The 21,925-nt window shown below is 41.5% G+C and overlaps 1 protein-coding gene across 1 annotated transcript in view; it reads left to right on the top strand.

Moving 5' to 3' along the window:
* The window catches only part of LOC126092461 (palmitoyltransferase ZDHHC23-B), a 79,012-nt gene that overhangs the window by 44,065 nt on the left and 13,022 nt on the right, over window positions 1-21,925 (top strand). The window contains exons 3-4 of the mRNA XM_049908062.1: window positions 7,479-7,735; window positions 18,463-18,639. Coding sequence (XP_049764019.1) covers window positions 7,479-7,735; window positions 18,463-18,639 — 434 coding nt within the window. The remainder of the gene's footprint in view (window positions 1-7,478; window positions 7,736-18,462; window positions 18,640-21,925) is intronic.

Raw genomic sequence — 21,925 nt, 5'->3', positions numbered from 1 at the left:
GTCATCGACCTGATACTGAGGTTCCACAGCCTTTTCATTATGCTTGCTTGCTCTTTGTTGCGCCTTTTCAATCAAATTTTTAGAAATTATTTCCTGATTTACTTCGTAATTGACACTAGGTTGTTGAGGCCAATTAAAATACTTAATTAAAGGTTCTCCTACAAAAGTTTTGCCTGTAACATCTAAAGCTGATAACCCAGTCGATAAATGAGGTAATTCATTTAGGGTAAATTCAAAGTCCTTAATTTCCGTTGCCCACAAAGTATGTTTTTCATGGCAGTATGTATGACATAATTTCCCAGTTTCCTTTGTTACATTCACACAGATTTGATAATTGGATATTAACACTTGTTGAATACTTTCCCAAGCTAGGAATTCTCTAAATTTGTTGCTCACAAATTGTGTTCCATTATCTGTAAGAAACCGTTTTGATTTACCTACTTCTATAAAGTATTGTTGTAAACAGTTTATAACTGTCCGCATACTTGCTCTCGTAATAGGATATAGTTTAACATATTTTGCCAGCGTTCTCTGATAATGAAAAATGTGATACTCCTCCCTTTCCTTGTTCAATTGGTCCAAAGAAATCTGCTGCTCTAAGGTCGTGTAATGACTTAGGGATAATAGGATACATTCTGTATTTCACGTGAGTATTACTCTCTTTTACTTTCTGGCAAGTTTCACAGGTTCTAATCAAAGTTGCTATTTTGTGCCCTAGTTTCTTGAAATAATAAAATTTATTCATATGAGAGATGCATTTTTGTGATTGCGAAGTGTCCATACTCTCTGTGAACATACCGTACAAGTTCGTCTTCCATTACCTTCATAATACATAAACGCCAAAGCTGTGATGTTACACTGCCTCTCTAAAACAAGTTATGATCTACAATTTTCCATTTTCCCAATTGATTAGGAGGTAACGAGTTCTGAATATACATAGAAAATATTTCTGTGAAATAAGGATCATGATGGATATTCTCTATTATTCTTTGAACCATCTCTTTTAACCTTGATGTTCGGATATTCTGCTGACATAAAATTAATGGCAAAAATAACGCTGGGCCCCTCCGTACGTGTCAAGTCTTCCATTCCTATGGGTAGCCTCGATAATGCATCAGGTACTATATTTTCTGAATCTTTTACGTATCATATCTCGATATCGTATTCCTGTAGGAAAAGCATCCAGCATATCAACCTACTGTGTAGTAATTTACTACTCATAAGAAAGGATAAAGCTTGATGATCGGTATAAATGTGGATTTCTGATCCCCATACTAGTGTCTGAAACTTTTGAATACTCCGTACAATTGGCAATAGTTCTTTTTTGGTAGCTGTGTAATTTAGTTTGTGCTTATTTAGGCTCCGACTAGTAAAAGCTATGGTTCTTTGTTCTACATTACTTGGATTCCATTCTCCTTGGAAAAGTTCAGCAGCAATACTGTAATCAGATGCATCTGTCAAAATTTTAAACACTTCACCCATAAACGGGATGATGTAATATGGGTGCCTCAACAAGTGCTCTTTGTACGTTTTCAAATGCGTCATTTTCACCCAGAGCCCAAGTCCACGGTACTTCCTTTTTTAATAAATGTAAAGTTCACGGGTCATTTAACTACTGCCCTCGTACGTTCTGTTGACAGTATCTGGCAATACCTATAAATATTATTAATTGTCTTACATTTCTGGGATGTGGACATTCTTTGATAGCTTTTATGCATTCAGGGTCTGGTCTAATTCCCTCTACCCCTACAATATGCCCTGAGAACTTAAGTTCTTGGCGCGCAAAAACTGATTTTGACAGCTTCACCATAATACCTTTCTCTTTAGTCAGTGACACAATAAGCACAAAGTTGCATATAGATTCCATGGTTCTTCCATACATTCTCACTAACACATCTGTGGTTTGCCCGACAGGTACTTGTCGGTGCCGTTCGATTGCCGCATCTACTTTCTTCCTGCGACTGATTTTAAACCTACACACTTAAACATGTGACACGCAGTAGGTACGATTTCACCATCCCACACTCGTATCTAGAATATCGTGTGTTCAAGACTGTAGAAGGCCGAGTGGTTCTACAATTTACACAAAAATTCTCAAATCACTACAGTAGTTGCAGGGGTCACTTCTGCTACTCTTGTAGATTGTGGTGTGTGTTGTGCATTCCTCCAAACACTGGGCCTTTTTCTTGTTCAAGGGATCCATGTTGTGGTTTAAGAGGCTATATCAGACACAAATTCTTTGTAGACTATTATGGATTCTCTTGGCTCTGGGACTTCATTTTTTTAGTTTAGCAATTTCAGCTGCTGCTCAACCCCACACACCAATATCAATGTCAACAATGCAGGAGAAGACAGATTGCTACTTACTGTAAAGAAGACACATCAAATTTCAGACAGGCACAACTAAGACACACTTACATAAAGCTTTCGGCCACATCCTTCAAATGTGTGCACTGCCCCCCCCCCACACACACACACAAAAAAAAGAGAGAAAAGAAAAAAAAGCAGGCACACTTCAAGCACAGACTTCTGTGCAGTAAGTAGCAATCTGTCTCTTCCTACATTGTTGATATTCCTACCTGGAGTTTATATTGTTTAATATCTATGTTACTCATTTTTTTCATGGCTGTAATTAAACTTGGTCATTACTCATGGATATTTCTATTGTATAGGAACACATCAAAACGTAGTTACGCATTTGTGCTTTTCCTTTGCTAACCTTCAATTTCAGGTCGTGTTATGTGTCATCTGTGGGTGTCTGGACACTTAGGTTTAGTGCCACTAACTAGCCTTAACATACACTATGTGATCAAAAGTATCCGGAAACCTGACTGAAAATGATTTACAACTTTGTGGCGCCCTCCATTGGTAATGCTGGAATTCAATATGGTGTTGGCCCACCCTTAGCCTTGATGACAGCTTCCACTCTCTCAGGCATATGTTCAATCAGATGCTGGGAGGTTTCTTGGGGAATGGCAGCCCATTCTTCCCAGAGTCCTGCACTGAGGAGAGGTATAGATGTCGGTTGGTGAGGCCTGGCATGAAGTCGGCATTTCTAAACCTCCCAAAGTGGTTCTATAGGATTTAGGTCGGGACTCTGTGCAGGCCAATCCATTACAGGGATGTTATGGTCATGTAATCACTCCGCAACAGGCCATGCCTTATGAACAGGTGCTCAATCGTGTCGAAAGATGCAGTCGCCATCCCCAAATTGCTCTTCAACAGTGGGAAGCAAGAAGGTGCTTAAAACATCAATGTAGACCTTTGCTGTGATAGTGCCATGCAAAACAAGGGGTGCAAGCCCCCTCCATGAAAAACACGACCACACCATAACACCACTGCCTCTGAATTTTACTGTTGGCACTGCACACGCTGGCAGAAGACGTTCACTGGGAATTTGCCATACCTACATCCTGCTATCTTATCGACACATTGTGTACCGTGATTCATCACTCCATACAACGTTTTTCCACTTGTCAATTGTCCAAGTTTATGCTACTTACACCAAACAAGGCATCATTTGGCATTTACTGGTGTGATATGTGGCTTATGAGCTGCCGCTCGACCATGAAATCCAAGTTTTCTCACCTCCCGACTAACTGTCATAGTATTTGCAGTGGATCCTGAGGCAGTTTGGAATTCCTTTGTCATGGTCTGGATAGATGTCTGCCTATTACACATTACTACTCTCTTCAACTGTTGGCCATCACAGTCAGTCAGCAAATGAGGTCAGCCTGTACGATTTTGTGCTGTACGTGTCCTTTCATGTTTTCACTTCACTATCACATTGGAAACTGTGGACCTAGGAATGCTTAGGAGGGTGGTAATCTCAGGTACAGATGTATGACACAAGTAAAATCCAGTCACCTGACCACATTCGAAATCCATAAGTTCCGCAGAGTGCCTCATTCTGCTCTCCCACGATGTCTAATGACTCCTGAGGTTGCTGATATGGTGTACCTGGCAGTAGGTGGCAGCACACTGCACCTAATATTAAAAAAGTATGTTTCGTGGATGTCCAGATACTTGTGATCACATAGTGTACCAGAATTTCTTTGGGTTTTGTGAGATCCTTTCAACAAAATTTTGCTCAGTTAGCCATTGAGGGCTTTACTTCATCCTTTCGACAGCCAAAGACGTTTCCTTCTACATCTCTCCCTATGTATATCCCTATGCTTGGTTTTGCACGTCTAGTACAGTAGTCATTTCTTTAGAAGTTTCTTTACATAGACTGTATCCAATAAATGGTCTCTCCTGTCAAAAGCTATTCTTGTAGGTTCGTATGTGATTATTCTAAACTTGAGTCATAGTTCTTCTACAGTCTGCTGCCCAGCGTTACATGTTTCAGTTTACTAATGAAATGACATACTGCCTCTTTGTCAAGTTCAGTGAACATATAAATCTTTGTGCTTGTTTTAGTTGTTTTTTGTACTTTGGTAATCATTGTTGCTACAACCTCCTCTTTTTTATATCAGTTTCAGCAATGAAATTTCTGAATAAGTCACCTCTGTTTGGAGTCATTAGGTCTGTTTCCTTCGTGAACAGGCTTCTGTATTACCTGTTGTAGATAGTTCTCAGAGAAGGTATTTACATTGTTTTACAGGATGTCTTGTCATACCAACCACTAACAGAACTATAATTGTCCCAGTCAAGTGCTGGATTATTAAAGCCTCCTGCAATAATAAGAATATGATCAGGGAACACATGTACTAGTGAGGTTAATTTTTCTCTAAAGTTTTTGGTTACATACAGTTATAAATTTATGCACACTTTTGATACTGAGTCTGTGCCAACGCGATTTCACGTGTAGTATCAGTTGTTTCATCAAAGCCTGCACAAACAGGAACTACCCTCTAAACCTAGTCTGCAAACATTTCTGTCACACCATACCGATCATGCCCCTAATCATAAAACCACCCCAATGAACCAGCTTCAAAAGCACACCCCTTCCTCCCACTCTTTACCCTATATCACCCAGGACTGGAACACCTAAACCACACCCTTCCCAAAAAATTATAAATATCCTACTCACAAACCTTTGCATCTCTCTAAAAGCATTATTCCACCACCCGACCAACCTACGAAATATCCTGATCCACCCTTACGCCTATCCTGTACACCCATCTAGCTCATTATACGCCAGTCCCATCACAGGCATATCTTACCCTTTCAGATGTAGGGCTACGTGTAAAAGCAGCCATGTTGTATACCAGCTCAGCTCTGACTGTTGCACAATCTTATATGTGAGCCATCTTGGGCCCTCCTGAATACATACCTGCCATCAGCATCAAACTGTGGTCAAAGGAAGCCAAAAGCAGTGTTAACCATTCAGTGGCAGGACTTGGGTTTGAGCACCACATGCTTAATTACAGTGTTTGTTTTGCAACAAGTGCCATATAATCCTCCCTCACCTCTCCACTCCCTCCATGTATACCAGCTTCTTATGTAGATATGAAGCAATGGAAGCTTCGGGTTGCAATATCAACAATATTAGAAAAGGATAGATTGCTACCCACTGCAAAGATGACAGGTTGAATTTCAGACAGGCACAATGAAAAGACTGTTACACATTTAGTTCTTTGCCAAAGCCTTCTTCAGAAAAGAAAACACACACACATTCACGCAAGCAAGCACACTCATGTACACATTACCACCATCTCTAGCAGCTCGGACCAGAGATGGTGTACACATGAGCTTGAGGCTGGCTGGCTTGCTTGTGCACGCGCCTGTGTGTGTGTGTGTGTGTGTGTGTGTGTGTGTGTGTGTGTGTTTGTGTGTTTGTTTGTTTGTTTGTTTTCATTTCTGAAGAAGACTTTAGCAAAAGCTAAATCTGTAACAGTCCTTCCTCTGTACCTGTCTGCAGTTCAATGTGTCATCATTACAGTGAGTAGAATCTGCCCTCATACCGGGACATCCTTCAATCTCACAGTGTTCCTGGCCACAATATCTGGTAACCTGTGACATGCCCATCTCCAACAGTGTTTCCATGCCCTCGTATTTCACTCTCATCTGCACTGCGGCTTTCTTCCTCTGTTTTGTTTCTTCCTCTGTTCCGTCTGTCCCCCCTCTGTTCCGTCTGTCCCCCCTCTGTTCCGTCTGTCCCCCCTCTGTTCCGTCTGTCCCCCCTCTGTTCCGTCTGTCCCCCCTCTGTTCCGTCTGTCCCCCCTCTGTTCCGTCTGTCCCCCCTCTGTTCCGTCTGTCCCCCCTCTGTTCCGTCTGTCCCCCCTCTGTTCCGTCTGTCCCCTCCCTCTGTTCCGTCTGTCCCCTCCCTCTGTTCCGTCTGTCCCCTCCCTCTGTTCCGTCTGTCCCCTCCCTCTGTTCCGTCTGTCCCCTCCCTCTGTTCCGCCTGTCCCCCCCTCCTCCTCTGTTCCGCCTGTCCCCCCCTCCTCCTCTGTTCCGCCTGTCCCCCCCTCCTCCTCTGTTCCGCCTGCCCCCCCCTCCTCCTCTGTTCCGCCTGTCCCCCCCCTCCTCCTCTGTTCCGCCTGTCCCCCCCTCCTCCTCTGTTCCGCCTGTCCCCCCCTCCTCCTCTGTTCCGCCTGTCCCCCCCCTCCTCCTCTGTTCCGCCTGTCCCCCCTCCTCCTCTGTTCCGCCTGTCCCCCCTCCTCCTCTGTTCCGCCTGTCCCCCCCCTCCTCCTCTGTTCCGCCTGTCCCCCCCCTCCTCCTCTGTTCCGCCTGCCCCCCCTCCTCCTCTGTTCCGCCTGTCCCCCCCTCCTCCTCTGTTCCGCCTGTCCCCCCTCCTACTCTGTTCCGCCTGTCCCCCCTCCTACTCTGTTCCGCCTGTCCCCCCCTCCTCCTCTGTTGCGCCTGTCCCCCTCCTCCTCTGTTGCGCCTGTCCCCCCCCTCCTCCTCTGTTGCGCCTGTCCCCCCTCCTCCTCTGTTGCGCCTGTCCCCCCCTCCTCCTCTGTTGCGCCTGTCCCCCCCTCCTCCTCTGTTGCGCCTGTCCCCCCCCTCCTCCTCTGTTGCGCCTGTCCCCCCCCCTCCTCCTCTGTTGCGCCTGTCCCCCCCCCTCCTCCTCCTCTGTTGCGCCTGTCCCCCCCCTCCTCCTCTGTTGCGCCTGTCCCCCCCTCCTCCTCTGTTGCGCCTGTCCCCCCTCCTCCTCTGTTCCCTCTGCCCCACCCTTCCCCCCTTCCTACGTTCCGTTTGCTCCCCCCCCCCATTCTCTCTCTCCCTCTCCACCCCCCGGCCCCTCTGTTTCGTTTCTACCCTCTGTCCTGTCTCCCTCCCTCCACACACTCTCTCTCTCTCTCTCTCTCTCTCTCTCTGTATTTCTTTCTTTCTCTTTGTAAGTGTGGGTGTATGTGTGTATGATGTATAAATTAGCTAAGTCTGATGTATAACTATTATGAATGAGAATATATAGGTTTGTAAATTTTATGAGTTCAAATTGAAAGCAGTAGGAGGCTTCTAGTCTACTGTATTAAAATACTGGGTGTACTTTGTATTTAACCGGTATAGAACATGTATTCTTACACTTTCAGGTATTTGAAGCAAGTGTCGTGCCAATGTTGGAGATTCTACCAGATGAGAACCTGATCCTTGTTGTCCTTACTTTGGCAACATTTATACTGTTGCATTTTGCGTGGAGACGCTCTAGGTCAAGCTTAGCAATACCTCTTGCACCAATCGATGGTACTGGTGTGGCATGTGCCGCTTGCCGTAGAAGGGTTCCTTTGGGTGCCAGACATTGCAAGTACTGCCGTGTTTGTTCTGTCGGCAGGATTCACCACTGCATATGGTGAGTACTATTAGAATGTGAAGCAAAGTTTAAATTATAGTATTTCAAAAGAACAGTTTCTTTAAGCATATTGGTTCAGAATGGATCTTGTTTATGATTCAGTAGCTACAGAGCATAGATTTTTGTATTTATGTGTCTGGCAGCTCATAGTTCCTATAGTATAAAGTAACAATTTTGAATCTAAATCTGAATTTTGTAGCTTATTAATTTTTCTATTAATGTGAATGTTAATACATTTCTTGTTGGATTATTGCTACACATCAAACACTTCTCTAACAGCTTTGAACCAACTGAGTGCTTTCATCAAGTTTAATAACCTTCTGCTTATTATATTTAAATGTTATAACATGAAATAAAGCTGATGTTTCAACCAATTTGATCAAGGCTTCTTGTGGATGAGTAATGGTGTGGGGTCTTGCCCACTTGTCTCGTATGGGGTGCTTAAAGGATACTGCGTTCTCGGAATGCTATTCAACAATTCAGACAAATAACATTTATAGTTTTTATTACAAATAAGAAGATTGGTAATACTTAATTTGGAATATACAATGGCGCCGCAAGCGATGGGCAGCATGCAAACAGTAATGTTCTTCACTATAGACAATGTTCATGCAAGTTTGACTCACAGTTTGCGGATCACTAATAACGGCTAGCGTAGTGTTCTCTGCTAGGCCTGTCCATATACTGTCCCAATACTGAACAACTGAAGCTGGCAGGAGCGGTGCTTATATTCTCCTCTTGTAGAGGCCACTGCTGTCTTGGTGCGGTCTTAATCAGCACACCATTGGCCAACATCATTTCACCGCCTTCTCTTCTCTTCTATTGCATTCATCATATTCGTTCCGGCACTTGTGGTTATGCCAGAACAAAGGGTATCTGAGGCCCTTACTGTGGACTTCAGGTCGTACGTTGTTGTGTAGTGAAATGGTTAACTTATTAAAATTGTATTTCAGGCTGAACGGAAAGCTGTATCTCCAGCCCCATAACTGTCCAATAGATTTTATATGGGCACATTGGGCCTGTAACTGCTCGTGCACATTAAACAGAATTTACTGGGGTTTGTTTTTCACATATGTGCAGTCACAATCAGACTGCATTTATAGCTTTTTCATTTTTTTATAATTGAAGACAGCCTGTACACAAAGTGGGGAAGTTTGATTTATAAAACTTAAGTAACTCTTAACTGTCAGTAATGTGTTGACATAGTGATCATCTGATAAATGTGGCATACATTATTAGAGGTATTAACTGTGTTCACATTTCATATTTAAAAAATAGTGTGGCTTTGGTAGTTAATTTGTTGCTTCATCAGGGTTGCAACAGATTCTGGAAATCAGGGAACATCGGGGAATTTCAAACATGTCAGGGAAATATCGGGAACCTTTGAAGAAAACATTGGAAAAAGCTTGTTTTGTCTCAGTAGATGAAATGGTTTGTTTACTGAGGTATTACACATCGTTGCTGGCTGGGTGCAGCTGAGCGTGTGCACCACTTGCCTACTCTCTCATTACTACTGCTTTTCCCCTTCCTACCACTCCCCTCAGCTTACAATCAGTGCTGCTGTCACTTCTTGCTGCTAGCCTAGCAGCTGCTGATGAGAGGCTGCGAGGTGTTTGGAATGGTTTGTTTGGATCTGATTCTCAGAGACTATAGATACAGTGGCTGGTGATGGCAGTCATGTGTGCACAAGTTTTGTGTGTGTGTGTGTGTGTGTGTGTGTGTGTGTGTGTGTGTGTGGGTGGGCGGGGGGGGGGGGGGGGGGAGCGCATGCTTGTGCGCTTTCATTTTCTAACAAAGGCTATGGCTGTGGAAATTTAGTTGTGAGGGTGTGATTGTCTTTTCTACATGCCTGTCTGTGGCTCAGCGACGATCTTTATGACGAGTTGCTGCCTATTCTCATCATTATTGATTCTCAGAGTATTTACCCAAGTTATCTGTTGCATGGACTGATCACCATGGCCTCATTTCATCAATACACTGTCTGTGACTCGTGAATAGCTGACCACACAAGTGGATTTCCCCAATGAGCCAAAACTACAGGCCATTTCTGTAGGTATCTCTAATGCATCTGGCCTGCCAATCTGAAGCCTTTCTGTTCCCACAAATGTGCAGGCCCTGCCCATCGGATCTAGTCTCACCGATCTGCCCGCAGGCCAGGTCTGTTTGTGCATAGTGTAATGGAGCGGATTTTCATGGTTTATCCATGGACCCAGGACTGTGGTGCTCCTCAGCAGGCCAGAGGCCATGGGTGATGGATTTTATGAATTGTGACAGTCTCACCACAAGTACATTGCACAGTGTGGCGTTTTATAGAAATTTTATTTGTTCTAGTATATTTTGGCACTTCAAAAATAGTTTACGTATTAGAAAGTGTGGACGGTAAGAAGAAGAAAATGGTCAGTCGTAGTCAGCTTCTGTGCTACGTACTGATATATTTCTGGAAAGAAAAATCGTACAATACTCACTTCTGGTATTTAGTAATTCTTTCTCGATGATGGATTATTGGGTGCTCATTTGTGTACTTCATCCACTTCATCTTCTGATAGTTCTTCTGTAAAACTCTCAACAATCTTTCCAGTTTGTTGCCGTAGGTTGCTGCCTTCATTATTCCATTCTTTGCTACTGTGACTAATCTTGGCTAGCTAAATTGAGTCAGATTTCTGCTGTGCTTGCATTTATTTCTCCCTTGAATCATGGGACTTCTCATTATGTAGCACTACATTTCTGGCCACAGTATTTTTTACTTTCAGCTACCATAACCTTAACCATTTTGGTACAACTTGGTACAATTGTCTGAGCACAATTTATCTCAGTGTCTCTGTCAGTGCATCATTGTATGGCACACTTACATTACAAGGCTTCCTTCAACTCATCATGGACGCCATTTGAACTATCACAATTAAGTGTGTTGGATCCTCCAGACATTTCTTTGACCTTCAGTCACTCCTGACCTGACAGTTGTTCCTATGAACCAACATCTCATACTGTTCCAATCACACATTCAGTCCCATCATGTGCCACTTCAAATCTTTCCCTTCTCTCAGGGGTATCCTTATTCCTATGAGCAACAAATCCTTCTGTTACAGGGATGGTTTGATAAGTCTGGTAAAGCTCCAAGAAAGAATGGAACATTTTTGGTACTCCTTCATGGTTGGTAAGCTCGGTTACTTGAAGGATCATGTAAAGAACTTCACATTGTACAGCGTACAGTTTATTGTTGACGGCCATCTGATTTGGTCTGTGATTGAAAAGAGTAAAACAGTTTTTTGTACTGTTACCAAACATTTTCATTTGGAGGGTTGGATTACCACATAGATTAAAGCAGAATTGGATGAAGTTCATGTGGGCTTTGCACCATAATTGAGAACAATTTGTGTTTGGGTTAATGAATTTAAATGTGGTTGGACAAGCACTGTAGATGAAGCATGCTCTGGCCATCCAGTTGAGGTCACCAAAAAGGAAAGCACTGGCAAAATGCATGATATGGTAATGCAAGAATGTCGAATAAAAAATTGAGGTTGCTGAGACTGTGAAGGTATCTCAACAGACTGAGTGTATAATATCCATGACGGAGAAGTGGCTGTAAAGAAGCTGTGTGTGAGATGGGTACCATGATTGCTTGCAGACAACCTAAAGCACATCCAGCAAAACATTTCAACACAATGTCTGTGGTGTTTAGTCGCAATCCACAAGACTTTTTGCATTGATTTGTGACTGTTGATGAAACTTGTGTCTATCATCACACAACATTGTCAAATTGACAGTCAAAACAATGGACAAAGCCGAGTTAAAGTACACTGAAGAAGGCAAAGACAGTTTTGTCAGCCAGTAAAATGATGACCACAGTTCTTTGGGATGCCCAATGAGTAATCCTCAAGGATTACTTGGAAAAAGGCAGAATCATAACTGGACACTATTATGCTTTGTTGTTGGACTGTTTGAAACTTTCACCAAGATAATGTGCCATCCTACACATCAGCGAAAACAATGCCGAAAGTGCATGGATTGGTATTTGAATTGGTTCCTCATCCACCCTATTCAATAGACATAGCCCCCCAAGTGATTTCTGCCTGTTCCGTAACTTGGAATTTTGGCTTGCTGGAAGACATTTTCATAAAATGAGGAAGTGATAGTTGCATTCAATGAGTATTTTGCAGAGTTTGACAGAACCTATTTTTCCTATGGGATGAGAAGGCTGGAGGATCGCTGGACCAAGTGTATATCCCTCACTTAGGCACTACATCAAGAAGTAAGGTGAGTTGTTGGCGAAACTTATCAAACCATCTTCTTACTACATGAGCATCATCTTATTTTCTTGTTCACAGTGACCAGCATTGTGCCCCTAATCAGCCGCACCTACTTTCCATAAAAATTATTCAACCTGTTTGCTTTATTAGCTAACTTTTCTTTGTTCATTGCAGTTTCTCTACAAAGACTTAAGATACTTCATAACCATCTGGTAGATAGTCTAGATACTTAAAGCCCTCAGTTATGTCCTATTTCAGGTTATTGGTGGCATGTTGACTTTATTTAGCATCATTCCTAATATTTTGTCTGAAGTCTTTTAATTGTAAGCAGTACTGCCTATGTACTGATTCTTCAATTCTTACAGTTTTCCATACTTTCTTGAAACATTCAGTACCCACTCTGTTACTTCACCTGCTAAAAATGCGTCAGCTTTTGCAATATTTTCTGGATTTGCCCTGAAAAAATTGTCATACCTGTAGTCTTTCAGTGGAATGATGTAGTTGTAGTTTTCCTTTGCAATCATATTACAGCCTACTAAAGTCTGGATCCTTAATGTTCGATATGAGGGCAGAAAGCTAGTACTTCCTTTCGGAGCAGGTTAGGGTCTTATCACTCCCATCTGTGCCACATGTTTAGAGAGAGAGAGAGAGAGAGAGAGAGAGAGAGAGAGAGAGAGAGAGGAAGAGAAGAAGAGAGGAAGATAGGATGTAAAGTTCACTTAGATGTGGTGGCAGAAAGGAGGAACGCCTTCCATGTTGACAAGCCTTACAAAGTGCTGCTGCAGGCAACAATGATTAAAATTTCTTCACTGCTGAAGTATGACCTCATCACAGGTTGGAGGACAGCTTTTATTTGCGGACTAGTGCTGTTCTTTGTAAGGCATCCCAAGGAAATTAAATCTCAGTGGCTACTGGGGATTAGTAGAGGAGCATGCTAAGAACAGTTCAAAACAGGACTGCCTTCTGATGTGGCCTACACTTCAGTGTAAATGGATTGTGATGTCAGTAGCAAATGAGCTATATTTGTGGAAATTGTTGCAGTGGTGCTGTTAAAATTTAGTTGTGTGTGACACAGGAAGGTCAGGCAGATGTCACCGGAATAGGACACTGCTGCGAGGAAGACACACTGACAAAATATTGAAGAAGAGTGACCCGTAGTAAAACAATTAGCTATCAGCTTATTGTGCATGACATATTAAGTAAAAAGTGGCATATTGTAGACTGAACTGATTATAGTTAGTAGTTGTTGCCAAGGTTTGACTAAGTCACAGCTACAAGTGTAGTATTCAGTGCATGCAATATACCTTATCATAACAGCTACTGAGCAATAGTCTCCCATTGGCTAACAATTGGGTATTTATAGTTTTTTGATAAGTTTTGCTATAAGCAGCTGGTAACTTATGAAGTGCGACATTAGCTTGATGCCAGTTATGGGTGAAAAGTCAGTATCTACACCTACACATTGTGATACACAATAAGGAGGGGGGAAAAACACTGCGAAGGAACTATCTGAATGGGATGGAAATCTGTAGATGTTTGCATGTACACATAAACAAATGATTAAAGTTTCAGAAATATGGGATGATTTATTCAAGAAAAAGAGCTTTACAAATTGAGCAAGTCAGTAATGTGTTGGTCCATGTTTGGCCCTTGTGCGAGCAGTTTTTCAGCTTGACATTGATTGATAGAGTTATCAAGTGTTCTCCAGAGGGATATCTTGCCAAATTATGTCCAATTGATACGTTAGATGGTCAAGAGAGATACAGAGATCTTGCTGGCCAAGGTGGGGTTTGGCAAGCATGAAGATAAGCAGTAGGAACTCCCGCAATGTGCAGGTGGTCATTATCTTGCTGAAATGTAAGCCGGGGATGGCTTGCTATGAGAGGCGTAGAACATAGTTGACATCCTGAGCTGTAAGGGTGTTGTGGATGGCAACCGAAGGGGTCCTATTATGAAAAGAAGTGGCACCCAAGACTGTCACTCCTGGTTGCTGGACCATATTGCAGGTGACAGATTGGTATCCCACTGCTGTCTGTGGTGTCTCCAGTCATGTCTTTGCTTATCATCAGGACTCATTCAAAGTGAGGCTCATAACTGAAGATAGTTCTACTGCAGTTAATGAGATTCGGGGCTGAAGATGTGTCTGGAAAAGCCCCAGACAGCAGTGGGATACCATCGTGACTGTTGGCCGCCATACAGCCTGACATCCAAGAGTGATGGTCTGGGGTGCAATTTCTTTTCATAGCAGTACTCCTTTGGTTGTCATTTGCAACTTCTTCACTGCACAGTGGTACATGAACAATATTCTACACCCTGTTTTGTTGCTCTTCGTGGCAAGCCTTCTTGGCTTCACGCTTCAGCAAGATATTGCTCACACGCACAAGGCAAGAATTTCTACTGTGTAGCTTTGTGCTTGCCTAACCCAGCAGTGGTCAGCAAGTTCAACAGCAGGCGTCTCCAACCATCTTGGGATTTTGATGATGTAATGTGCCAGTTGGACAGAATCCGCCACAGTATCCCTAGGGAGCACAGCTAACAACTCTGTTAGTCAGTGCCAGGCTGAATAACTGCTTGCACAAGGGCCAGCAGAAGTAGACCAACACATTATTGACTTGCTCAATTTGTGAAGCTTTTTCCCTTGAGTAAATTGTCCAAAATTTTTGAAATTGTAATCATTTGTTTGTCTGTACATGTGCATCACATCTACTGATTTCCATCGTGTTCAGATTATTCATTCGTCTGTTTCTTCACCCCCTGTAAAATCGCGAGTCAATACACAATAGTATTTATTGCACTACTTTGCAGTACGGCTCGTAGCTTTGGAGCCATTGGTGGTGACAGAAACAGCCGTTTGTATCTTAGCGTGACTCATTTGCACCTGTCGCTGGCCTAGCCGTGGGAAGCGGTACCTGTGTCAGTTAGAGTGACAGAATATTCAAGCCCCTAAGAATCTAAATAAACTGTATTAAATATTATTTAATTTATTTAAAAGTCAATATACTGTCCTTTGCTATTAAAAAGAAGATTGTGTAAAAATCTCAGCTTTCTATTTGACATACTTTCAGAGTTAGAGAAAATTACCTAAAACACCCCAAACCGACATTTATAAGATTAAAGTCAGTTAGGATTCTTAGCAGTTTGTCTTTTAGTATCATTTGGAATTATTATTGAAGCTCACTAAATGACAGAACAATTTTTTTAGATTTTTTTTTTTTATAATTAAGAATATTCACTGTTTTTCATTTTTGTAACATAGAATTCAGAAAGGATTAATATTTATTTAACAACTATTTGTTTTGTTGTGTGAATAAATGAGTGAGTGAGAGTGTGTATGTGGGACATACAAAAAAACTTCAATATTATCTCATGTTAAACATTACGTAACTATGTCATGGGAAAGTGTTAAGCAAGCAAGTTCCAATGAAAAATGTAATTTCCCCACCGTGCTGATAACGTATGTCCAAGGGTACTTGCTTTTGTAAGAAGGCAGCCAGAATAGCCATACAGAGTAACATTTTTCTAAAGTTATTTCAAGATTAGTTTTCAATTCTTTTCTTGTTTTGGTTATATTTAAGCTTTCAACAAATTTTGTATGATACAAATAGAGCGATAACTCCATTTGCATGTTAGGGAAAGAATTTTGGCATGGTCAAAATACATGGACAGGTTTTGTTTTCCTGTCACTGTAGGCAGCATGCAAACTGCAAGTGCTGTACTCCAGTGAATAGCCTTTGCAACTCTCTTAAAGGAGTAAATGGTTATATTTAAACCAACATGTTAGTGTGAAAGTGACTGAATTTAGAGCTTCAGGCTCTAGGAAGGGCAGTTGTAATTGTTCTGTCATTGATTGTAGCTTGACATGCAGTAATTCTCCTCCAGAAACAAAGTTGTTTTCCTTGAAAAAGCAACACACAACTAGACAGAAAGCTTGGACCACAGCACTGAATAAGAGAATACATCTGGTAGTAATCAGTAGTCCCCTGCTAAATGTTTCAACATTTTTAGTCATCATTTCATCAGTGCTGTGCTCACAAGAGAACCCGACAGCTGAGGCTTTGTATCAGTATTGCTCGTGACACCAAAATTATCTTGGATGGAGGTTGCAACAGATGATACTATTGCAAGGTGCAAATGAAGAAAAGGGAGGAACAGCAGGAAAGAAAAACCTTCAGGGAACTACAATGTTGTATTGCTTTATGGATCTAAAACATCCTAAGCAAGTACCCTGACAGTGTGTAGTAATATAACTCCTTTTAATGATGTGAACATAAGCTTCTGTAGTTTAAAAGATAACTGGGAAGCAGAAGCTCAAACATTTTGATACTATTTTGCAGAAGTGAATCAGTACCTTCTACATTCTGTGAGCACTATAGTAGCATCCACATGATTAAAAATATTATTCCATTTTACCCTTTTACAAAATGCTTCAGTTACTTATAAACATCTGATATTTGTGGACTTAAATATAAATCAAATTTGAACTATGTCAAAACGATAGATTGCTTCGAGTTGCAGACAGGCACAATAAAAAGACAGCTAAAAACTTGAGCTTTTGGATGCAAATGTTCTCCTTCCAAACTGGCATGAGCGCACGCGCGCGCTCGCGCGCGCACACACACACACACACACACACACACACACACACACACACACACACACTCTCCAATGCCCCTACATGCTGCCGGCTGGATGCACGGTGCTGCATTTCAGCAGGTGGACTAGGGTGTGATGTGGGTTATGTCTGGTAGGATGGGTAGAGAGGGTGGGGGGGAGGTGGGAACCAGGGAGAGGGATTGGGAGTTAGTGGCTAGCGGCTCGATGGGGAGCAACCGGTTTGCATATTGTGCCAATGTGTGGTCAACTTCATTCTTGGCATCAGATTTGCGGTGGCCAATCATTATGCTGGATGGCTGACTGGTAATCATATCAACATAAAAAGCAGTGCAGTGTTTTCAGCCGAGTTGATATGACATGGCTGCTTTCACAGATGGCCCGGCCTCTGATGGAGTAGGATAAGCCTGTGACAGGACTGAAGTGGGAAGTGCTGGTTTCGTGGATTGGACAAGTTTTGCACCCTGGTCTTCCACAGGGATTTTACCCATTTTGTAAGAGGTGGTGTAGGGGTGGACTAGGATGTTGTGTAGGCTGGATGGGTGATGGAACACCACATTAGGAGGGATCGGAAGGACCTTGACTAGAACATACTCAGGGGTAGTGCCTGTCTGTGAAGGCTTTGGTTTTCACATTGTTGTTATTCCATTCTTTACTTACATTGTATTCATTTGAATTGTGTTATTTTGTAGGTACGTTTAGCACCGTAACAATCAAAACAATCTGCGAGGATAAAAAGTTGCTTCTGCATACAATTCTTACTAGCTCTTGCAGTTGCTTAGGTCACAAACTTATGGAACACCACTATATTAAGAGAAGTACTCAACAGAAAGAAAACATACTTAACAATGAGTACAAATCAGGTTACTGGAGTAAATGAGAAATGTGTGTATGTTAATTTTAATAATCCAATAAATTCATCCACTTAGCATCACATAAATTGCTATGTTACTCAGTATTGTACACCACTCTGATATACATATATTATGCTTATAATATGTACTTAACGTGAGCCATCAGAATTGTGTCCTGTTCATACCCATACTGATACTGGAAAGACTGATGACAGAAAACTAAAAACTCTGACATTTAGACAAATTATGCACGAAATTCAATCTGTGATGTAATATAAAAAGGTTCTAGCAGTTTATGTGCTGAAAAAATTAATTGCCAATTAAAATGTAGTAATATTCAATAAAAATAGTAAATTATGTTTTAGATATTACACTGTATTACAGCCTTCTTAGCCTGGGCTATAATTCCTCTTCTTCAATTTGTCTTCTCGGACTGTATTATTTGACACTTCAGCATATCATTTACATAGTAGGTTACACATATGCCAGGTGTAACTGCAGCACTGTAATATGATGCCTGTATTTGTCTCACACTTCATCCTCCATTTTCACATATAGCATGTAATTTTTTTTTTTTTTTTTTTTTGAAATAGTCCTGTGGTTCCCTACACCATATACGGCAGTCATCTTTTCTGTCTTATAACCTATAGATAACATTTATTATTATTATTATTATTATTATTATTATTATTATTATTATTATTAAGGTTAAAGTGACAAGCTTAGCTCTTTTTAAAAACAGTATGGGTGGACACAAACTGGACTGAAAGATATGTGATTTGTATAGACCAGTACTGTAAGAGATACCTCATGGAATATTCAATATTGTACTTTCATTGTGAAGAATTGATGCAGAGATCCTCACCTACCCATCCATATTTATGGTACCTGCAATTGCCTAAGACAAATGCTGAGCTGCTCCCTTCAAAAAGTATATAATCCGTTTCCTTCTACATGCTTGGAATTGTTGACAAGACATTACAAACCTAATCTTTCTTCCTCTCCTCCTTTTCAGGTTAGACTGCTGTATTGGAGAATACAACAGGCATGCCTTTATAACAGCACTGGTATTAGGTACTGGAGCTCTCATTTATGGCTCTATCCTCATTCTCACATCAGTATGCCGACCTTTCTTCTGGTTGGACTTTATATTGCTGCCATATGACTGCAGTGATGTTTATCATGACGTTGAGTAAGTAAAAGCTGTATCCAAACCGTGATATTTTTGATTGCATAGAAATCGTTAGTTTCAGCATGGAAAATATTTTGTGTGTGTGTGTGTGTGTGTGTGTGTGTGTGTGTCTTAGTCTTATTAATTAAATAGTTGTACAGATGATGCATACTTCGGTCAACTGTGTAGTATGCATCCTGAGTTTCTAAGCACCGCTTTTCATCACTTCCCTTATGGAAGCTTTGAGAACTGTAGTGGTCCGAAGGAAGTCTTTGTGCCTCTCAATATACCCTCATCAGTCAAAGAAAACCTTAAGGCATTATTATAGCACAAACATTGAAGTACAGTGTGTTGGAATAACAACAGTTACTAGCAGAACATGGATTATTTTTTCTGGTGGAATGCAACAATCACTGGTTTGACCTATCAGTTTGAAAATAGTCACATTGTGAAGAAACAGCCCTAGGTTCAAACAGTTGTGCACTAATATTGTATACAGATTGTTTCTCATTAACACAAACAATCCCATTTTTGTTCGAACAGATTTTGGGATTGCAGCTGGTCGTCATAAATTTCACTCCACGATATTTCGACTGGACACCTGTCAGTCATCTTCAGGTGAGCCATCGAGGACTGACAAATACGTTCTCCGCTCCACCTTATATAGCATGCTGATAGTGTTACTGCTCATGCGTCAGAGTCACAGTGACAGAACAACCACAGTGTCTGGCAGCAGCACCCTCTCTGAAGGTACTGCAAGGATCAGCTGTCTGGCATTGCCGTTTGCTGCAGTCATCTGAGTAGTCTGGCGTCTTCGTCTGGAGCAAATCTCGGAGATGACTGGATTCTTTGCATTATCCAGTTGGTAGCCACTGTCACGGTTCATCAGATTTTCTGTGATGCGTGTTTCAATGGATCTTTTATAGTGGAGTCCCAAAAAGCTGTTACTGTGGCCAAAATTAATGTTTTGTCACACTCCTTTGAATGTCTGTTGGAGATACAGTATTATGCAACTACAGACTTGATGGGTTGCAGAAGGCGGCTGCAACGTTTATGTTCTGTGCAATGTTCTTCCACTGTGCATGTTGTTTGTCCTGTATAGGCCATGCCACACAGACAAGGTACTTGGTAAATTCCTGCCTTACACGACAACAAATTATCCTTCACTGATCCCAGCAAGTCTAAAATCTTTCATGGCAGGCAGAAAATCACTTTCACTTGAAACTTGCTAAGGATTATTGCTATTTTGAAGGAAATGTTTCCAACGAAGGGAAGAAAAGCTACCGGATTTGCTGGTGCATTCTCCTCTTTATCCACTTCCTGGTTCTTGGTTTTAGCTGATAATGCCCTGTTAATTTGCCGTTTCAGGTATCCATTGTCTCTGAACACTGTCCTCAAGTGTGCAAGCTCTTCAGGTAAACTACCTGCATCCGACACTTATTGGCTCTGTGTACGAGGGTTTTAAGCCTGCTCATCGTTTGGTATGGTTGATGGCAACTTGAAGAGTGCAAGTACAAATCAGTGTGAGTGAGCTTACGCATAAACAGGATCTCCCCGACAGCCTTCACTCTTCCGTCTAACCAAAACATCCAGGAATGGAAGACAACCATCTTTCTCTAATTCTATAGTAAATGTAATGTTCTCACGAATGGAGTTAAGATGATGTAAAAACTCCATTAACTTACATTCTCTGTGGGACCACACTATGAAAGTATCATCAACATACCTCCGAAAAACAGTTGGCTTAAGAACTGCTGATCCAAATGATCATTCCTGAAAATACTCCACAAAAAAGTTAGCCACCAGAGGAGGCAAGGAGATGCCCATGCCGATGTCGTTAGTCTGTTCGAAATATTCTTAGTTAAACGTGAAATAGGCCGAGGAAAGAGTGTGTTGAAACAAAGCGGTGATGTCTGACTGAAACTTTTTACCAATTAGTGCCAAGGAATCAGCAAGAGGAACCTTTGTAAAAAGAGATACTACATCAAAACTCGCTATAAGATCCAAACTACTTAGGTGGAAAGCCCCCAGCTGTTGATAAAATCGGCAGCGTTCCGTGTATGATGTGGACATTTACCAATGAATAGTCATAGAAAGAAATAGAGATGTTTTGGCTAAACCATATATGAGAGCATCAATATTTCTCACTACAGGCCATAAAGGAAGACCTTTGTGCAATTTAGGAAGACCCTAAAGTCTTTGTGGTAAGCTGCCATATGGTCTTAACTGCCAGATGGTGTCTGGAGGTAACAAGGAAGCATTCAGGATTGTACCGTATTTACTCGAATCTAAGCCGCACTCGAATCTAAGCTGCACCTGAAAAATGAGACTGGAAATCAAGAGAAAAAAAATTTCCCGAATCTAAGCCGCACCTGAAATTTGAGACTCGAAATTCGAGGGGAGAGAAAAGTTATAGGCCGCACCTCCAAATCGAAACAAAGTTGGTCCGTTGTAATACGAGACACAATTTAGGTGGAATGAATGATGATACAGCTACAGTAGTTTGGGTCGAGTTGTAAACTTAGCAGTTAAGCTTTACCAGGTAGCCATTGCTATGCGTCAGGCGCTCCGTCCGTATTTATTCGGGTACCCTTCCTTTTTCACGTGCTTCGTCTAGTTTGAATCGATTGCTTATTTTTCTTTGATCTGATAAGTGCCTTTCTCTTTGTTATAGGTGTTTACGTCACTCTAAGATGAAGATGCATTACTGTACTGTGTCGTGCACTGTTTGTCGCGTTCTGATAGTGAGTGTTAACGACATGTCACCTCTCGCGGCATGGCTTGCTTTTGTGCACGCTACCGCTGCTTTCAATTAAAAAAGAAAAAATAGAGAGGAATCGTCTCATTAGCGAAACAATGGCAAGAGACTGCTATTTGTTGTTACTTACACTGCTGCTTTCTTTGATAATGATCAACAAGAACCAAATAATAGACTGTGTATGATAGAAGATGTTCTGAACGAGAGTTTAGTGAAAATTTTATGCCTTTACAGTACATTACATTCTGCACAGAAATTAGAGTCATCTTAGATTTAAAAATCTAGTCAACTGCCGTGCTTCAATTCTGACTGTATCACTATGAGGCATAAGAATAATACGAATATAAAAATGACATGATACGTATATTCTTCGGCATTTGCTGCTGTCTCACTCTAGTTTCGTAGTTTATTAGGCAGACAGGATTTAAATGAGATACCAGCAAACATGAAAGAATACATGGCAAAATGTTTATATTCCTATTATTCTTATGGTGAAGAGAATACTGCAAGTGATTCACAGTTCATAAGAGTTCCTATTAGCAACCATCT

The sequence above is a fragment of the Schistocerca cancellata genome, chromosome 7 (assembly GCF_023864275.1).
Source record: "Schistocerca cancellata isolate TAMUIC-IGC-003103 chromosome 7, iqSchCanc2.1, whole genome shotgun sequence".
Lineage (NCBI taxonomy): Eukaryota > Metazoa > Arthropoda > Insecta > Orthoptera > Acrididae > Schistocerca > Schistocerca cancellata.
The sequence above is the reverse complement of the archived record's forward strand: the minus strand, read 5'-3'. Positions and strand labels throughout refer to the sequence as shown.